At 47.2% G+C, this 20,952-nt stretch overlaps 1 protein-coding gene across 1 annotated transcript in view; it reads left to right on the top strand.

The window, feature by feature from the left end:
• The first annotated feature begins 3,699 nt into the window (after window positions 1-3,699).
• MARCHF4 (membrane associated ring-CH-type finger 4) overlaps window positions 3,700-20,952 on the top strand; it is a 111,828-nt gene continuing 94,575 nt past the window's right edge. The window contains exon 1 of the mRNA XM_037398592.1: window positions 3,700-5,818. Within this exon, the coding sequence (XP_037254489.1) occupies window positions 5,342-5,818 (477 nt within the window). The 5' untranslated portion in view covers window positions 3,700-5,341. The remainder of the gene's footprint in view (window positions 5,819-20,952) is intronic.

Here is a 20,952-nt window from a genome sequence, read left to right as displayed (position 1 = left end):
AAACACAAAGGGATGTTTCTCTGGCAGCTCTCTGGCTCTCTGATCCTGGCTGTCCACATCAGCATTTATATTGTCTGTCTCTCACATACTCATGCACAATGACCAGTATGCTGTGTTCAGGCTTTTCGGCCGCAGTCCATGCAGAGCTTTCCTGCTTGTGTTTGCCCTCTCACTGTCTCTGCCACTTTTAAATCTCTGACCTAACATTAAAAAAAAATATATATCATGTTATATCAGACCACCACATAGACAGATAAAGTATTGCTGCAGCTCTAGGCACCTTCTTCCTTCCTTCGTCTACCACCTCTGTACTGAGCGGTGGCTTGTACAGAGGTCAAGAGGAGGCACATAAACAGCAATACTTTTTTCCTCCTTGTTGAGGTGGTAGCTAAGGACCAATGGGCCCACACTCTGCTCTAGAAGATCAGGATTAGAGTATCTGCTGTGAGACCAACCTGCATCCTGACATCTGAATCCGTCCTGATGCAGGTTCTATAACAAACAGGCATGCAGGTCTGCGCTGAGATACCTGGGCATCTCCCCTTCTGATTTCCCAGTTGGTAGCTCAGATGTAAGCAATCAAGAGGAACCAGTTCTCCCCTCTCAGCTGATGGATCCATGTTTTTTAGTTCCTTTTTCTCTACCTGAGGAAGGCACGGGTAGTGTGTGCCAGAGCTGATGCTTCCCTATGTTTCCTCCCTATGTTAACCTCATGAATATTAGTGGGATCAAGAGAGACACCATCAAAACTCCCAGAGACAGGCCCTTCTGCAAAAGGAAGTGATGCCCATCATTTGCTGCATGTAACTTCCTGTGAAGCAAAGTCTGGAAGGCTGCACTGGCCTCCTGGCAGCCCTCTGCTTTCACCAGGATCTCACCGAAGTGTCTTGAGCCAACTCTTTGCAGTGTGATCATTTTAAGCAAGGCACCTTGATCGATACCAAGGGATCTGAATGCAGCATCCAAGTGTGAAAACGTTGGCCGCTGGCCCATTTACCAGAAGAGGAATAATAGTACCCACTCACCTCTGGGAAGCATATGGAGCACCTCCGATTTATTATTTGTTTTATTTATTTTGTCACATTTATCAGCCATTCAGCTCTCTGGGCTCACAGCCCATACATTAAAACCCAGAGTATAATACAAAGATTTCCTCTACCCTGAGCATATTCTTTCTGTAAAACCAGGCATGGGCAGGAGGGAAGGATGAAAGATGCTTTACACAAGTAAAGGGTGCCAACAATATATTTTTATCCAATTGTGTTATTGATGGAACCATTCTAAAAATGTTGGCGACATCAAAACAAGAAGATGAGATGAGGGCAATAAAAAGCAGGGGGTGTGGAAAGCCATCCTGGAGCATGGGCACAGAGATTCAGCCTCTAGCCATTCTGTGTCATGCTCAGGAAGTCCCTAAAATGCTCTTTCCATTATTATTTCTCTAATGACCACATTAGACACATGAAATCCTGAGCAGCCTTAAATATGTTGTAGAGAGCCACCCTGGCAAATCTGCCCAGTTTTTCTGAGAAATAGCAGGCTGCAGTGATAAATGTTTTAGCTTTAGAGCATCCCGATGTGTAATTTATTTGCTGGAAATTAATTGCATGTGCTGTTTTCATTTTCCTGTAGTGAATAATCAGTTTTGCTCCTTTTTTAATTAGGTAACAACACATTCCTCTGCTGATCATGGCACAGTGGTTTATACGTGTCACACCTTATTCTGAGACAATTTCAAGTTATTTTCTAGGGCCCAGCACAACTTTTGAATGGCATTAGATTGTCTGTCAGCTGTAACTCCCATGTCATTGCCAATGAAGACCTCATGCATAAGACCAGCTAGAGAACTCAGCCTGGGCGTTGGTGTATGCTATATCCTACTGGAGCAGGAGTTTGAGGATACCCTATGGAGAAACTGAATTAAGGAGCCTGACATTTCAATGGCATTGACATGATGTGGGACCAGCTCTATGTTACCAAAAGGTGTGTCCCATCTGGCAAGTGTCCACTGGTCCCCAAGCTGAGATATTGCATGGACGTTAGCGGCATTGCATAGACTTAGAAGCCTTCAGATCATCTGTATCATTGATAATTTTGGTCCACATCAAACCCATCACCTTTGTCAGCTGTCCCAGCTGGGATGGCAAAGACAAAGTTCCAGTGGAGAACTACCTTTCCCCTTGTATTCGGAGACTGGATGGGGCTGCATGGACAAACATAGCAGGACAATGTGGAGAAAGCCACCTTTGCTAATACTTGCAGAGAAAAGCTAAAGGAATCTAGCAATTCTACCTGCATTTTCGGATAGGCTGAAGAGAGTGAAAACAATAGGCTTTGGCAGCCATTGGTTACTTTTAGAAAATCGCTAATTAAGCGATAGTGTTCAGTCATATTTACCTTTCATTGGGCTACAAGGAACCCATATTTCTACTGAAATATATGCTACTGAAACAAAACAAATTATCAGTGAGGAAACGCTGCTGGAGCGAAATGAAAAAATATTATCATAGCTATTTAACCATGAAATCCTCTGCAACTAATTAATCTGCTAGGGAAAAGTTTGTTAGTGGGATTTCGGCTTCCTGCTGGGAACCTGTAAAGCAGGCACCATTGCCCGAGAAATCACCAAACTCGATCCCTGCCACCTGCCCCTGAAAGTTTCCCGATTTCCCCGCAGCGGCCAGCGGGAGCCGGAGCGCAGAGGCTTCGCTACCTGCTGGCGGTTCCGAGCCGGCGGGGCCGCCTCCCGCGGTGCCCGCGCTCGGCAGGGCTGGCTGCGGGGCTGGGCAGGGCTGGTTGTGGGGCCGGGCAGGGCTGGCTGCGGGGCTCGGCAGGGCTGGCTGCGGGGCTGGGCAGGGCTGGTTGTGGGGCCGGGCAGGGCTGGCTGCGGGGCTCGGCAGGGCTGGCTGCGGGGCCGGGCAGGGCTGGTTGTGGGGCCGGGCAGGGCTGGCTGCGGGGCTCGGCAGGGCTGGCTGCGGGGCTCGCCGGGCTGGTTGTGGGGCTGGGCAGGTCGGCCCGCGGGGCTCGCCGGGCTGGTTGTGGGGCTGGGCAGGGCTGGTTGTGGGGCTGGGCAGGTCTGGTTGTGGGGCTGGGCAGGGCGGCCCGCGGGGCTCGCCGGGCTGGTTGTGGGGCTGGGCAGGGCTGGTTGTGGGGCTGGGCAGGTCTGGTTGTGGGGCTGGGCAGGGCGGCCCGCGGGGCTCGCCGGGCTGGTTGTGGGGCTGGGCAGGTCTGGTTGTGGGGCTGGGCAGGGCGGCCCGCGGGGCTCGCCGGGCTGGTTGTGGGGCTGGGCAGGGCTGGTTGTGGGGCTGGGCAGGGCGGCCCGCGGGGCTCGCCGGGCCCGCTGGGCGGCGGGGGACGGGCGGCCGGGGGCGCGCAGCGCGGCGCGGAGCAGGGCGGAGCCGCCGTGCCCCGCCCGCGCCTGGCGGAGCTGTCCGCGGCTCCTGGTGCTGAAGCCGCAGCGGCCGCCCAGCCCCTTCCCCCGCCCCTCCTCCCTTCCCCGGCGTGGGCTCTCGCAGGCAGCCGGCAGCCCGGGGCATCAAAGGTTGGGAAGGGCCCCATTTCTCCCTTTGATTCTCCCCCCTCTCACCCCGCCTTTTTGCTTGCCTTTTTTTTTTTTTTTTCCACCCCCCCCTCTGTTGTGTTGTTTTTTGTTTTTTTTTTTTTCCAAAGCCGGGGGAGGGAGGAGAGCGCGGCCACGTTACACCCCTCCCTTCCTGCAAATCCCCGCTTGCACTGCAAACAATCTGCCTTCCCCATTGCATCCAAGGGAGATAGCAACAGCAACATCATCACGGCAAGCCGGATGGGAGAGCGGAGAGGAGGCTGCTGCTGAGGGAGGAAGGCACACACGCGTACACCAGCTCGATGTTGCCAAAGCGGTAGGAGCCGCACGAAAAATAAGCCATGCTGCCCCATGTGTCTGGCGCATTGTGCTCCATCCGAGCCTTTTAGGAGGAAGAAGAGAATTATCTGCCTGGTTGGTTTTTTTGGTGTTTTTTTTCCCTGCCAGCGAGAGTGCGACAGACTTGCGATGGTTGAATGTCAATGCTTGTGAGGGAGAGCAACAGTCAGAGGAGGAGGAGGATAGAAGGGGAGGAAAATGAAGGTGGGGACGGTGGTGGAGAGAAAGAAGGAGCCTCGTTCAATGCATCAAAAGGAGGTCCCTGCAATTGCTGATAGAGCCCTGGCTGCCTCGCCATCCACAATGGTCTGTACAAGCTGCCAATGCGTTTGATGACGTTCCTGTTTTGTGAAAGGAGGAAAGGAAACGTGACCATGTAAGATCCACGTTTCCCCGGTCAATTACATGCGAAGAATAGATCCGATTTCAACGGGGTTTTTTGGTCCAGGATGGTAACAGCTTAGGGAATAATACAGCCGCCTTCCCTCACCAATTTCACTTTGATTTTTTTTGGTGTGGTCCAGACAGCTGCTGGAATAGAGAAGGTCAGAATATATGAATATATATGAAATATATATGATATATTATATATATATTATATATATAAAATTATTTATCTCAGTACATCTGAGATTAAGCTCATTGAATGCTAATTATTTCTTTCAGGACTTTTAATATTTACAATGAAATCTTTTAAAGGTGACGGTAAAATCTGACGCCACCTGGGAGTACAGTGTTGGAAACGTAGGGTGTTTTCCCACAAACAATGTGAAGGTCTTTTTTGTCAAAGAGGCAATTTTGATAATAACAACAGCCACCAATTTTGCATTTTGATAGCCAGACCGGCTGCTATTTTGTCTGGGTCTCGTGTGATCGGGTTTTATTTTTTAATTGAAAAAAATATTATGAAAAAAATAGAAGAAAAAGGAAAATTCCTTGAGATGCCAAATACTGTCGAAAGAACCATATTCTCCCTCCTCCCCACACCCACCGGAGACGTGGACCCTTCTTTTTTACAGGCTTAGGAGTTGCGAGAGCCGATCAGGGGCTTTCTCCCGAGCCTGCCGCCCGCACCCCTGGACCCTCGGGCGTGGGAGATATATTTCCTCCTCCCGCTGATTTCTAAACAAACTTCTGGAGGGGGGGGCGGGGGTGAGAATCCCCAGAAGCGCAGAGTCGAGTTTTTTGGTGGTGTGTTTTTGGGGTTTTTTTTGTGTGTGTGCTTTTTGTATTTTTTTTTTTTAACTGTCATCCTCGCCGGATTCCAGCGGGCTGCCGGGCATTTCGCCCCCTCGCCCTCCGGCTCTGCTTTTGTCCTTTCCCCGCCGGCCAGCGCAGCCCCCCCAGACACTGAGGCCGCAGCGGAGCCCCCCGGCCGCGGGGCGCCCGGCTGCTGCCCTGTTCTTTCCCACCCCGTCCCCGCCTGCCAAGGAAAGGCACATGTTAATACCACCCGGCGCGGTCATTTTCTGCTACTGCTGCTGCGGGCTCCTCCGTCCGAGACAGATGTTGCGAAACCAAGGCCTCCTCAAGTGCCGCTGCCGCATGCTCTTCAATGACCTGAAGGTCTTCCTGCTGCGGAGACCCCCCGCGCCGCCGCCGCCCTCCCCGCCGCCGCCGCTCCCCATGCCCGGCGGCGCAGAGGCGGCGGCGGGCGGCCCGGCGGGGGCTGCACCGCCCGGGGGGCGCGGGCCCGGCTGGCGGGCGGCGGCGGCGGCGGGCGGCGGCGGAGCGGGCAGCCCGGCCGCCGAGGAGTGGGGCAGCCCCGCCGGGGAGCCGCCCGCCTCCCTGCCCAGCAGCACCTCCTCGGATGACTTCGGCAAGGGCAAGGCCGAGGACCGCTATTCGCTGGGCAGCAGCGTCGACAGCGGCATCCGTACCCCGCTCTGCAGGATCTGCTTCCAGGGGCCCGAGCAGGTGAGCCCGCGGAGGGCGGTGGGCGCTGGGGCGGGGGGACCACGGTGGGCCCGGTGGCAGCGATGCTCCAGCCTGCGGGAACTAGGGCCTGCTGCTTGCAGGGGGTCTCCCTGCCACCCAGAACAGGACCCCAAACCCAGAGGGGCTCTGCCAGAGCTCTGCCCAGGTCCGGGGCTCCAGAATTTTGCGCCTCAGTGGTGTTTTCCAGGGAAATGTGGGGTGGAGGGCGGCTATGTCTGCCTCTCTGCTGCCTGGCAGCCTTGCCCCCAGGTGCCTGTGCGGGCCTCAGAGCCGTGCAGCTGTGGCATGGGAGGGACGCGTGGACTGCTCCTTGGAGTAGAGCGCATCTTGGCGACAGAGGCTTTTTTGTCGCCTAGTGGGTACCCAGTTGCGATGATCCCAGAAGCGATGCAAAGGATGCGTTTAATGTGCTGACTGCTTTTAAAAATACAACTTCAATCTGTACAAACACGTGGCAGGACACAGCCCCACCTCACCGGTGTTTCCCAGGGGATGGCTAGTAGGGGCTCTGTGGGTTTGCCACAGCTCCCATGCTCCCAGTTGCACAAGCTGGAGAAGGAGAACGGCAGGTTACAATTGTACCTGCTGAAACTGCAGCATTGAGATGCTCCTTGATATGGACTGGGGTTAGGCCAGTGAAGTTTCCCTCCACCACCCAGGAGAATGAAACAGATGCCACCTCAGCAGAATGTAAGGTGCCACCCTGGGACATTATTCTCCCTATTTAATGACAATTAAAAGCAGTCCACGTATTTTCAGGATGGCAGCTTCCTTACAGTGATATACACAGCAGCATTTTTACCTAACATGACACAGCTGCAGGCAGCAAGGAAGGCTGCAGACCTCTGCTTGTGGGATCAAGCCCAGATATGCAGACAGGCTTTGTTACTCTGGGTAGTCCTGTTACCTGTGATAACAAGGGATCCTTGCACAAGAAAAGGGTTGCAAGGTTCAGCTTGGCTGATACCTGTTTCCATTTTAGGGACAGATCCTAGCACATAAGGTAATATGCTGAAATCCTGAGCAAAACAGGTTTTGCCCCATGTCTTCTTTCCCCTTTATGGACCTGTGTGCTGTGCCAAGGAAAGCCAGCGCTCATCTGAGAGTGGCCACGCTCTGGCACACATCCTGCCTGTCCCAAGGCTGCCTACTTCTGTAATGCAGTGATCGTGCCTTGCCTTGTGTGGGTCTCAGGATGGTGGTGATGGGGACAGGGAGGTGAGGAATGCCCTCCCACTGTTCTTTGGGAGATGCAGGGCCTGACGCCAACTCATCTGAATATCTACAGTCCTGCTGGATGTGTCATACCAAGGGTCTCATAGCAGAGCTTGGTGCTCAATGGACTGTAGCCTTCTCTAATGGTTTAGGCAGCTGACTGATAGCTGTGAGACAGTTTTTGCGGTAGGCTTTTAGATGGGGGAAGGGTGGGGAATCATTCTTTTTGGGGGATGCTGTATGCCTTCCTCACTTGATTTGTCTCCTCCCCGTCTCTTCTAAAAGTTGGAAGCCATGCGACTCACTCCCTGGGAATTTGCATTATTCCACATTTCTAGTACTCTTCCCTGGCTTACCATTCTGCCTGTGTATGTTGTAGTGCCTGCAAGATTGGCTTACGTGTCTGAGCAAACAGAGCCTAAGCAGAATTAAAATAGAGGTAACTCGCTTCCTTGGAGAACATTAATGCTTGAAAATAATTGGATGCTAATTTTCACACTGAAAACCTGTGTAGGTTGCATTGTAAAAGTGAGACTATTTGCTGACCATCTGCCAACCTACCTGAGTGAGAAGCTGAGCAGACGTGACTGGCATTTAAGAAAGTTCCACCAGGATTTCTCTTTTTTTGCCTCTCACCAATATGATATAGTTTCTGACCAATATATTAAGACACAGATGGATTCTGCCACTCGTTCTTAAGCGGTACCTTCTTCTGCAAATAATTTTTTTCTTCACCACCAAGGCTTGAGGAGTGTCTGAAACCCTTTGCCCTGTGGCAGCTAAGAAGCATAAGTCACTGAGGAGGCCGAATCATGGGTTTTTAAAGCTCAGCCAGATCCTGACACAGCTTCCTAGAAGTATGGTTCAGAATAACTGAGAGCTGAAGCAGTGCAGCTGATGTCAAGACCTGCAGTTTGGTTTATTTGGCCCTTATGTCAGTAAAACTCAAACAGGGCTAAGTCCCAAATTCCTTGTGCTTTTTTATTATGGTGGTTATTACTGATTTAGCATTTCTCTCCCATTTGTTATCCAACTCAATAGCTGGGCAAAGACTCTTCATGTTTTGGACTCTCAACTATAAAAGTCATAGGTCCACAATATTCTATACCACTCCTGCCAAGATCATAATGAAAATTTATCCACTTGGAAACAAAATACAATTGCTAGTTCCTTACTCTGCAGATTAATAAAAATGACAGATATAAACGGTGTTTTATTTACCTGTCAAAACCATCTGAAACTGCTACAGCTGTGGGCAAATTTGCAGGGCTGCATCACAGTACCAAGAACAAAAGCTTTCATTATAAATTGACTGTTAGGCTCTCTAAGCCTATTTACCCAGATAAAATGACAGCGAGTCTCCAAAAGATGTTTTAATCCTGTTTTGATTTTTTAAAAAAATACAACAGGCAAAAAGGTTTCTTAGTAATCTGGCTTCACAAGTAGGTTTTATTTAATATCTAATGCAAAACAAAATTGGTAGGGATTTTCACTTTAAATTTATGATTGCCCAACATGCATGATACTTTAGGCTACTGAATTGCTTATATCTTAAGCTCCTCATGTTTGTTTGTGGCTCTTATGTGTAAGCTGATTCTTTCATTTAAAAATGTGCTGAGGACCACAGGAAGGAGTAAAGCTCATTATTGTGAAACTGTTTTGATCCTTCCATGTTACTCGAGAGAAACCAGGGATGCAGACGAGAAAGAGTGCATCTGATGACCAGGTGATCACAGCATCTGGGCTCCCGTTTTGAGAGCATGAAGAGCAAGCTCTGCTCAGGTCTGACAGTTGAAAGAGGCGACTGCTTTTATTGAAAATGAGAGCTTAACATGGTGACAGCTGATGGGCTGAACTCTGAGCTTGGTAATGGCATTGCCTTTTGGGGACTTGCTTGGCATTTTCAAAGGTTTCACTGACTGAATGTCCTGCACCATTGTGTCAGCTAATTCTGAGACCCTGGATTGAATGGCAAAGCTCTGGGGAGAAAGTAAGAAAGAAATGCTGGAGTATTTTCTTCTGGTTTTGTTAATACCAGTGTTTGCAGAATTTTGTCTGTTTTCCTGGATCTCTGACAATGTTCTGCAAGAGAAAGAAACTAAGACGAGCTCTGCTCTCACAAATGTTTCACAGTATTTGGTATGGTTCCAAGTTGAAAGCAAGTCATGGAGAGTAGCAGGAAAAGACATGGTTGAAAAGTCCCTTTACATCAGCAGATAAACTGTTTGCCCATGTCACAAGGAGTTAGTGGTACCATGGAGTTTAGGATCTCAGAGCTGGTGCTAGCCGTGCTGAAAATAAATAGGAAAATGTTCTTAAATGAAACCTAAGATCATTTGGAAATCAGTCTGTCTCAAGGGTTGCTTGTTAGACTGTCAGTTAGATGGTACGTATGTCTTTTCTTACCTGTCAATTTCTGCCTGCATGTCTCTGTTTCTCTGTTCTGGGGAAAAAAATGCTGTAAAGATGGAGATTTGAGAAGTCAGTGCGAATAGGATTGGTTGGCTAAGAGGGATCAGAGAGAACAGACTGTGGACTCTTTTGCCTGCAGGCGGCTGGCTTGGACTTAGCTCAGTATTCAATAGAAATGTTTGAAAATAGACTAACCTTCCCACCAAAGTCCCCTCCAGACTTTAGGGATACCAACTCATTAATATGAGAACATGAAGACCTTCAAGGAAATTGAAAGGGAAGACAACTTGTAGTGGATATTTGAGCATGCATTTCCATGGCATATGTAATTAGGCTGTGGAGCTCCTTGCTGCAGGAGCAGGACAAACAACTAAATTTAAGGAAGGATTTTAAAGCCATGTGGTTATTAGGAATATCTAGAGTTGTTGCAATGAATAATAGCACTTCAGAATTTTACTTCTGAAAGTAAAATTAATGCTTCAGGTCTGAAGCCAACCTTGAGATCAGGGTAGCACTGAAGAGGAGCAGAGCCCCGGCTCTGGTCTCTAGCCTCACAGCTCACCAGCCCATTGTGCATGGCCAGTGACATCCATCTTGCCAGCGGCACATCTGGATTTCATGCACATGTAATGTAATGTCTTCAGCATGTAGGCATCTGCCATGCTCAGGACCTCTCTACAGCTAAGGTGACCCTAAATTACTCAGTCTGGATTAAAATGCTGTTCTTGGGCGCCCTGCGTAGGATCAGTGAATTGTTAGTACCATCAGATGGCTGGTCATCAGCATACATTGCTTGAAAAAACTAGTGAGAATCTCAACCCCACTCCTGTTACAAATGCAGGCACAGGCCAAGCCGTCATTAACTTCCTGCCTGGTAGTGTGCATGGAGAAGGCATGAGCTAAGTCAGGAAATATTGCCACTCTATGCACTGGTCTCTCAGCAGCACGGAGGAGTGGAGGAAGCCTCTGGGATACTTGATTTCAAATTTACAATGTTGTAAGATTAAGGAGAATCAGGTACCTCTTTTCTGGAGTGAGACAAAGAGGAAAAGAGGTAGCCTGTAGCAGAATTCAGGGCACGAGCGTGATAATGAATGAGTGGAAGAAGAAATAAATGTGCAACCAACATCACAAGCGTGTCCAAAGCCAGGGGAGCTCAGAAAGGGGGGTGATGGTGTTTGGTGGAGTCTGTGCAGACTGGCTAGACCATCAGGACAGTGTTTTCAAGCATGTGGAATCACATAATGATGATGCCAGCTTCCCATCCATGTATTTTTCATAGGTGTATTCCCACAGGATGCATTTACTTGGTGTTAGAAGGAGAATCATTCATTGGCAAACAGCCCTGCTAAAACTGAAAACTAAGAGATGCCGGGATGCGGCCCTTTAGATTTCAATCTGTATATTGTAATTTTGACAGAAAGGAAAGACAGATCCTTCCTGTGACATTCAGTCCACCTCTCTGCCTTCCCATCTTTGAATCTTAACACCTCTGCAGCTAACTGTGCTGTTTCATCTGTCCCAGGATCGAATCTATACTTGTGCAGGCAGAACATTTTTGGCTTTGGCAAAAGCTTTGCTTGAGCCATCAAGTGAATGGAGCCCAGGATGTCATCTATTTTAGATTTAGACTGTGTTGCCACAGAGTTGATTGGCAAAGCTCCCATTAATTTCAACAGCAAAAGGGTAGGCATGCAGTAGCAGGGACTTGACCCCTGTATTTCAATAATGTTGTGCACACAGTGGGTTTTCTATAAATAATAGTGAAGGCCACTAATCCCATTGACTTTTAATTGCTCCAGGAGACAGGGTTTTCACCTTTTGTGCCTGCTGAAACTCTGATGCCTGACCCATTTGTTTCAGTGCCACTAGCTAGCCTGAGGAGCAGTTTTTCTTTTCTTTCACTTTTCCCCATATAAAAGGCTTCATGAAGGAACTTGTCTGTGTTTGTGTCACTGTTTCTTAAATATACATTTCAGGCTATGATTAACGGTGGCTGATGTCAGTTAGTGACAGAACAAGCAATGCAAAAGCATGTAGCTCCATTGTTTGCATCTGTAGAGTCACTGTTATTTCCACAAAGGCAACACTTGCTCCTGGAATGGCTCTGTTCAGACAAAACTGCATTGCATTCAGGTTGTCTTTCAAGCAAAAATTCATTCCCAGTGAGGGCTTCCTCTGTGGCAGCCTTTTACTCACATTGGTATTTTTGCATTCAAGGTTGCCCCAGTCCAGAAGTGAGAAATATGGTTGTGCCTAAAATCAGTGATTTTGAGTGTCATATGTGTCTGCTGCACATGTTTTCATCACTCCTAGGCATGCGGTAAGATGTTAAGATAGGCTATAATCATTATTGGTCCATATCTGTGGCCACCTCATCCCCTTTATTAGCTGATTGCTAAAGGAATAAAGCCATGTTATGGTGTTAGCTATTAGAGTTTATGCTCATCAGCCGTCCTCTAAACCTATTGGCCCATTTCAGCCAGATGTGGCAGAGAGTGGAGATCTGAAAGGCATTAAATTCCTGCAAGTTTCATGAAAACTAGCTAGATGAAGAAAAGGAAACCTAGAAGCATCCTGTTGTTGGAGAGATTATAGCATTGGCTGCACTACACACCGGAAAGTCCATGGAGGACAGAGCTTCAGCTGGAGAAAAAGCTTTAACAGAAACATGTATCCCATTAGAAAAAAACCCACCAAACCAACATGATATGGTTTCCATGGGAAACCAGACTCAAATAATACTCACAGAATAGCTTGTTAACTTTTTATCTTTCTCTTTTTCCTTTGTTAAACAGGGTTACTTGCCTAAAATGAATTGCTTGATGCTAAAGACTTTCCTAGCCTCCCCCATCTTTTCACAACCAACCTTTTATCCTCTTCTGATTTATCACTGGTTACAGTAGAACAGATTACATTGTTGGCAGTGGAGAGTGATGACTTTCTTCTGGTGAGGCTGGTGAGGAAAAAACCAGCAAGACCTGGAAACATATGTAGATAATAAATGGGCTGTCCCCATGCCACTCTGAAAAGTGATAAGGCAAAATGTTGGTAGACAGACTGGTTCCAGTGATAGGTCCCAGATCCTGAAATCCTCACACATCTTTTATTCTGTCATTTTATTTCTTCTTCTTTACACTCTTTGGTGGTTTTCTCTCACCTCCTCTTTCTTCTCTTCTTCTTGGCCAACATCAGTTGACACATCAGACCTTGGTCCCACCCATCCTACTTTGCTCTGCTCTGCACCGGTTCTCCTATGGCCTATGTAAAATCTTATCCAAACACACTCTCTGCAGCTTGAACACTGGTGGCACCACTTAAAACAGACACACAAATTTAACCTGCTTCCCTGGGTGGGAGTGGGGGAAAGGACGGTACAGAATGGGAGAATGAGAAGCAAAAATACGTTTTACATGTTGTCTTATTCTTTCCTACATCTGATGCCTTGTGTTTGTTGGAGAAACCAGGCTGTGTCTAAGAGATCCATGTAGGAAGCACCTTTAAAGTTTGTAGTGTATTGAATATTTGAAGGTGTTTGTCCTCACTGGATGCAGATAGTCCTGTAGCTGCAGCCTCTGTGAAGTCTTTCCCTGTGACTACCAGCATAACCTCTGGTACAGTATGGGTTTAGCTTCTCTTAGTTAATCTATGCATTGATCATGCCCAAGCACTGGGCGATGCCCAGGTCTCCAGAGATCAATCAGTCCACCCATCCAAAATCCTGACAGGCTGATCTAACCAGTTCTTAAGAGTGATCATGGTTGGAGATTCATCTTTCCCGTTGCAGCTCATTTCTTCTTGCCCTGCCCCTTAGGAGGACAGCAGGTTATTTTTACCATTTCCTTTTTTTCCAAACAGTAAGTAATTGAAGGTATGATCCAGTAGTTGCTTGTAAATACAAAGAAAGTTCATCCTGCAGACTTTACAAGTTCAAGTGACGACTGAGGCCATGACACTTCCTGTTCTTCTCTAGGTGAAACAATTCCAATTCTACCTTTGCTCTTAGGACATGTTTTCTAGACCTCTAATCATCCTTGGTGTTAATCTCTGAACTCTCACCAAACGGTCCATATTTTGCTTTAAATGCACCGTCTAAAGTTGGAAACGATGCTCCAGCTGAGTCCTTGTCAGTGCTGAGCAATGCAGAAAGGTTTTGAATCCTGTTTAACAGATAACAGATGCCATCCATTCTAGGGTGGTTTGCTGTCTTCATTTATTTATTTATTTATGGAACAGCAGAAGATTATTGGTTGTTACTAAACTCACGATCCCATATAATCCCCCATGTCTCTCAGAGCTGCTTCCTGGCCAGTCCTTCTCCATCCTGACTCTGTGCAGTTGGCATTACTGCCTTGGTGTAGGAGCTGTACTTGGCCCTACTGAATTGCATTCTTTTTTCCACCTCCAGTCCTCCTCCACATAGCAGGCCCTTCCAGGCAGGCTTGCGGATACAGTAAGCATTAACTTTATTGAATCTTCTGTGTCATTAATGACTTGAATTCTTCTGCCTTGACTCCTGAGAAGAGCTGGGAGGAAGAGGCTGGAGGAGCATCCGTGCTTTTCTTTAAGGATCCCTTGACTGCCAGAGATGAGACTTATGGCTGGGGCCAATCCCATCACTGCTCGCTTATAGCCACACGGAGGAGGAGAGAATGGATCCTCATTACTTCAGTTCAGGTGTCTGCTCTTTGCCCCCAATTAAAGCCAGTCTTAGCAAGGCTGAATATGACCTTTCCTGGCAGATGCAGGCCTCTAGCTGGTCCTACCTGAAATGTTGCCTCCCCCACCATTTTCTCTCCTGCTTCTCCAATCACTATATCATTGATGGGGTGGCTCATATTTCCTCCGCCATCCCCTAATGGGGTCCCACAGTGATTCTTTCTCCTTGTCCTTCCCATCTTTCTCTAGCTTGTCCACTTCCTTTGTTATGTCAGCCCTTAAGGCTAGCTCTGCAGGCTTGATTTTCTTCAGTTCAACCCCAGATCTCCTTCTGTCTCCCTGACATCCGTTACTGATGTCAGCTCAAACACCTTGTACCCAGCATTTTCCTCCATGTCCATCTTTTTTCTGCCTTCCTCTTGTGCTAGCACTGTCACTTGAGGCATTAACCCCACCCTCAGTTTGAGCTTCTTTCCTCTCACTTCCCAGCTGTGTGTTTGTGTTGTGCCCAGATCCTTGTTTGCTTTGCTTTGGGTTGCACAGACATTTGCTCAGATCCTCATTTCTTGCCTTCATATCTGTGATGCCTTTTCTCCACCTTCCCAGCACAGGCATTGCCCTGCTTCAACTGAGTCAAAACCAAGGCATGAAGATCATATATTTGACGGGTATCTTGATGGAGCAAGTGGTGTCCCTGAGAACTTGCATGTTCATCTCCCCTCCCATCAGCATTCCCTGTCCTTACCCATGTAGATCCTGTATAGTTTTTTACTCCAATTCCCAGTCTCTGGGAGAGCCAAGAAAGCCCTGTGGATGGATCTGATGAAGACATAACATACAGCATTGGCATGCAGGAATCCTGCTGACACTTCACCCACATCATGTCAGCACCTACCCTGGCAATTTCATGCAGGTGGTGAACTAAAGCTCAAAGGATGGTATGCACTTTCTGCGAGTACAGGGCTATGGGCTACACCTGCCCCTCCAAACACCCCAGCACCTTTAGTTGTGTCAGGTCATCTTCTCCGCCTGTCTGCTGTCTTGCATGACCTTGCCCTGTCTAATGAATGAAACACTTTCCTTTTCTCCTTGTTAAGCACACTAGGACCTGTCAGGATTAAAGGTGCTGGAGAAGTACAAGCAGATTATTATCCCATTCCAAGTGATATTAAAAGAACATTAAGATAGATCAGATGAGCATTCACGAAAAGTAGGTAATAATAAAATACTATATCAGAGAGAAATAGCAGTTAAGTAATTAAAGAGGGGGTTTGCACAAGAGGCAGAAGTAAAGTTATGGATGCTTCTGGCCTCTAGAGCATTCGTTATTTTGATACTGTGGTAACCTTTAGAGGATATCAGTATGTCAAACAATGCATCAAAAAGAGAAGAAAAGGCTTTTCTTGCCCTAAAGAGTTCACATTTTAGGACATAAACCCCCAACATTTCCTTAACATTGGAGAGAGGTGAATTCTTACAAGATTTAGGGCCAGAGGGCATTATTGGGCTAGTCTAGGCTGAACCCCTCTATAATAGCAGTGAAATAAGTTCCCTCTAGGAAATTCCTGCTTGAAGGTTAATGGCTGTGCAAGGACTGGAGAAGAAATACCTCATCTTCATTTTAAAATCTCCAACAGTAGGAAGTTGTTGCAGTGCCCAAGGGGAAAATCTGGGAAAACAGAGAACTGAAACTGTCTTTGCGTATGAACTTTTGTCTTTTCTGTCACAGAAAGGACTGTTTACTGTGTGCATCCTTAGAAAACAGCTTCAGAAACCCTTGAACAGGCTGGCAGCAAAGATTTCCCTCATGGAAAAAGTTCTGTTTTTGAAGACAGTTTTATTCCACATCAGATTAAAACCAAGAACTTTCAGCCTGGGAAAACATGCATGGGATTCAGCCAGTTAGGAAAAACCAGTTCATCGCCTCCTCTGACATATGAGAGCAGAAGTGCTGTCACCTACATTTAACCCACATTTGGAAAATTTTCTTAATAGACAGGATCACTACATCCTTTCAAAGAAAAACATTTCTGCAGCCCCCATAGCTTGCAGTGAGGACTCCTACATAAAATCCAGTTTGCTAAGCTGCCATGACTGGACCAGCTGCCAGCGTTACTCTCTTTCCCAGTCCTTAGGGATTTATTTCTTGCCCTTCTTGCAGACACGTGAAAACCTGCAGGATTGCCCCTGGCCTTCCCATCTTACAGCTATTCAACAGATTTCTTCTCTCACCTTTTTCTTGGTGTTGCCAGACAAGAGCTTTGTCTCTTTGGAGGTGTGCTCAGGCACGTGATGCAAATGTCAGGTGAAGATGACAATTCTGAGTGTTATAGCTCGGGTCAAACAAAATCACACACCCCCAGAATAATTTAGGATGCAGGGACCTCTGGAGGACATCTTGACCAACCCCCTGCTCAAGCAGATCTGACCAGGTAAGTTTGCTCTGGGCCTTATCCAGCTGAGAGCTGGATACCGCTCCAGCTCCAGATGGTCATTCCACTCACCTATCTACACCAATATTTGACCTCCCTCATGGTGAATTATTTTTTTTTTCTGATTTCTAATCAGAATTTCTTGTGTTCTTATGTCTGTTACCCCTTGTCTTATAACCTTCAAGAAAAGTCTGGCTCTTTTTGCTGTACCTTTCAATGAGGTAGCTGAAGACAGTGATAAGATCTCCCCTTAGCCTTTACAAGCATTTTAGGAGGAACTGTGCAAAAGATGGGATTAAATGTCTGCTCTAGCTCCCCAGGGTGGATTTGGACAGGGGCTGAGATTTCTGTAATGGTAGCCAGATAAATAACAAGGGAAAATAGCCACCCAACCATAGATTGAAAAATGAGAACAAACATTGCTAATAATAGCAAAGACTCAGATATTTCTCTTTGTCATAGCCAAGACACTTCTTGATCCAATAATCACCAAACCTCCAAGAGGTGATACTATTTCAAATCTGAGTCATACAGAGATACTGGTTGTAGAAAAGCTTGATTGAGCAAGAACTGTTTCTGTTTAAATTGAACAGAAGGATAAGCAAAAAGAGATCTGTAACTAAGGCTTTCAACTTTGCAAAAGCAGATTTTGAAATATTAGGAATCTTTAAAAATAGACAGTATAGCAGAAATTTATTATATATTGTCTAATGACTACCAAAACAGCCATTAGTCTATAACAAACAAAAGCATTCTGTTACAATTGCTGCTTTCTGGAAGCTCACAGTCATTCTCCCTTCTGCAGGCTATTTTTAATTCCTGCCTTCAATTAATTTTTCTGGAAAGCTGTTCAAAACCTGTCCCAAGATGTATTTTAGTAAAAATGAAAAATATTCTTTTCTCTTTTTCTAGCTTGCTTCCCTAAGTGTTAGTACTTATCCATGTAAGTTCCGTTTATAAGTCCGTGAGATACACTCAGTGACACTTAAACTTCTTTGCCAAATTCAGCCACCTTTGATAAATAAAAGCTGCAGAACTCTTAAGCTCTTATGCATTGCGTGAAAATATGTGGCCAAGAGGAGCTTACCCCCACAGTGGGTTTATGATGCCATGGAGGAGAATTGTGCTAAGAGATCCACCCCTGCTAGACATCAAAGAAGCCACCTTACTCCCAGGTACAATTCAGGGGGAACCTACAGTTTGGCTTCATTGCTTTGAGAACTTCTGGTTTTGCTGTTGTGTTTGTCCTCCATTCCGTTTAAAAAAAGGCAAGAAAAAGGTTCATTTCCCAGCAGAAGCTGAGCCTAGACAAGATTGAATGCAGTACTAGAGCATTTCAGAAAACTATACGCTTAGGAAAACCAAGGAACTGCATAATCGAAGTTTTAGAGTCTTCTCCACTGATCACAGTCCAGGATCTGTTATTTCTGTCAGCCTCTTTCAAGGGCACTTCGCAACAGGGCAGTTACACCAGCCAATGGTGTTTGCCCTTCAGGTAGCACGGGCATGGAGGAGGTTGATGTAGAGATACCTAGGATGGCCTGAAAACCTGAACGAGCATCTTTGGTCGTGGGCTGATGGCAGCACCTCTTCCCGAAGCCTGCAGAACCCCGTGTGTTGCTCGATTGCTACAGCAAGCCCAACTGGAGTGAGGAGCCACGTGATTGAGGAAATGATTGTAGACCAGTTAAGTGAGCATGAACGACAGGGAGAATATCAGAAATAATTCTGTGCAACTTACTAAAAGGAGGAACTTTGATCAGAGGCAGCCCAAGTGCATCTGTCGGTAGGAAAGTGAACCAAGCTGCTGGCACTCTTCAGAATTGTTATTGTCGTGGCAAGCCAAAGGGGTTGCAGAGATGGCTACAGGCTTATGGATTTCCACAGAGCAGTCCTAAGAGGCTCCACATCAGAGATTATTTGCAAATGCAAGGCGTACAAATGTGTGTGTGCATGTAACCAAGCTGCTCTGTGTGTGTTTAGGAGGATCAGAAACATATGGGGCAAATGTTGCAATCTCCTCTGAAGCTGGCAGGCGGTTTGCTATCATAGCATGGCTCTGTTTTCTGTTTGGGTTGGATCCAGTTATTTTTCCCTGTAATGGATGTGAGGAGGCCACTGAGATTGGGTTTCTCTGATGAAACAGAAGATGAAGGTGGATGGTCTTAGGAAAGAAGAAGCTGCAAAACGCGTGCTCTGCATCTCTGATCAGCACAAGGTTTTATTGCACCTGATGGAGCCTTACTTGTTCATTCCTGCAGGTGATCCCACAACCACCAAAAGCGCCCAATGACATTCATCTGCTCCTTGCTTCTTTGCATCACTCCCAGTTCTTTTTCCCCACTTGTGTATCTCATTGCATAGGATTTATAACTTCATCCCTCTCCAGGTGTTGTCTGTTCAATGGGGGAATGTAACTCTCTGAGTTTTCTCACCAGATAATCCTCTGCTCCTAAGCACTGTGATCGAAGCAGCAATACCAGACCACCTAGGCTACAGGGGAGGTTTTCACCTTCTCTGTCTACATCCTGACTGTTCCCAGTTTTTCAGCATGCTCTGCATTTTGGCCTGATTAGTCTATTTGTTCAGTTGTATTGCAGAGACAAGGAGTGGTGCTTAGGCACAAGAGAGTATGTTCTCTCTGTATCCTGTAAAATAAGAGAAAATTTGCTCAGCTGGAAATGAAACAACCTGGAGTTCAAAACTCACTTCCACTGGCAGCTGTTTTTGCATTTTCACACACTTACCAGCCATCAGTACTGGCCAAGGTCTTTAGGCACTTAGCTATTTGTATGGTGGAGATACTGGTGAATCAAAAAGAGGCTGTACAAACACATGGAGATCGGGAAAACCGGCCAGATCCCTGCCATTCAGCCTGCCTTAACCATGTCTGGGACAAATATGCACCCCCTAGGTCCCCTTTCTCAGACTGCGCTGTGGTATTTGGTTCCCAGGGGTGAGATAAAACCCACAAGTCCTCCTGGTTGACTCTTTAGTAATCCTCTGACACAGCTTCAGATGGAACGGGTGGGCTGCAGCATGAATAATAGACCTTCCCTTGATTTATATCCTGTCAAGGGGGAGGGAGGGATTTTTGTCAGATACCTATCTACCTATAAATGCATATGGCATAACTGCTGGGACACAGCTGCACTCATGTGACTGTCTTTAATCTGTTTCCTTTTAAATCACTGTGTCTACATTGCCCTGAGCTGTTATTCTTCCCTCCCGAAATGTGCACGGCAGCATAGGAGGTAGTGCATTGCTCCACTGCCAGTCTGCACACCCTCTGGAGCTTTCATGAGCTGGTTGGAGGACCATGGAGGTCAGGGACCTGGGCTCCCACTAACACATTCCCTGACCCCTCTGTCTTTGGAGGATTGGCATGATTTCCAAGCAGCAGCCAGCCGTCACACAGTGCCGCAGTGTGCTGATCCTGGTGCTCACTGTTAGGCAGGGATTGACTGTGCACGTATTTGCAGCAGTGCGGTGGAAGGCAAATGCTAGGTGTCTGAGACAAACTGGGTAGAGGAGATGAAGTGGCCACTTGTGGGTCAGTTTTTCCTGCAGAGGGCAGCTTGGTGCCATGGTGCACATCAGGGCTGTTGAGCAGGTGCAGCAGAGTTTCAGGCTGCTGTAAGGCATTTCCCTGGAGGTGCCTGTAGGGCAGGAGGCACAACACCAACGAAGAGCTCTCCCAGCCAGGGACATTCCTGTGCAGAAAGTGGTTCTTTGGAAGTGACTACTCTTTGCTGTTGCTAGTACGTTTTACTCATAGATCAACACTTTGGCTGTTTCTCCCAGTTGCCTGTGCTTAGCATGTCCAGTCCAGCATGGTGATTTGCAGTGTATTACAACTGGGCTGAATCACAGTGGCCCACGGATCAGGCCTGTGTGTCTTTTGTTTTTTCAGTTTCCATACCAGTGCTCTGTGTCCACCCAGAGAAAAATGTCTTTCCATCCACAGTTAGCTATGAGGTTCACCAGGTCATAAAAACAGGCTGACCTGGAAATATCCAAGATATGAGGATGTTTCAGAACTTAGGCTTGAGCACTTTCTGACACTGGAATGTCAGGACTGTGACTGTGGAACAGTAGTGAGCTCTCACTAAACAATGCAAGTGGTAAAGAAAACTTCCCGGTCAGGGCAGTATTTAACCCGTGTTAGAAGACCTCTGTGCAAACAGCACATTGTGATATCGAGGAAATGCACATGGCCTGTCTCTATGAGTGCCTGGAGAGGGGCACCTCTGCTTTCTGAGGAGCCAGGGTTTGCCTTTCTGCTAGAGAAAAAGGAACAGACTGAAGGGTGTGAGGAACTGAGCAGCAAACGCAGTGCTCTCAGATCGGAGTTACCCTAGTGCTGTGGTTTAACCCCAGCTGGCAACTAAGCAC

Source organism: Falco rusticolus, chromosome 8 (assembly GCF_015220075.1).
Source record: "Falco rusticolus isolate bFalRus1 chromosome 8, bFalRus1.pri, whole genome shotgun sequence".
NCBI lineage: Eukaryota > Metazoa > Chordata > Aves > Falconiformes > Falconidae > Falco > Falco rusticolus.
Note: the sequence above shows the minus strand (reverse complement) of the source record. Positions and strands in the feature narration are given on the sequence as shown.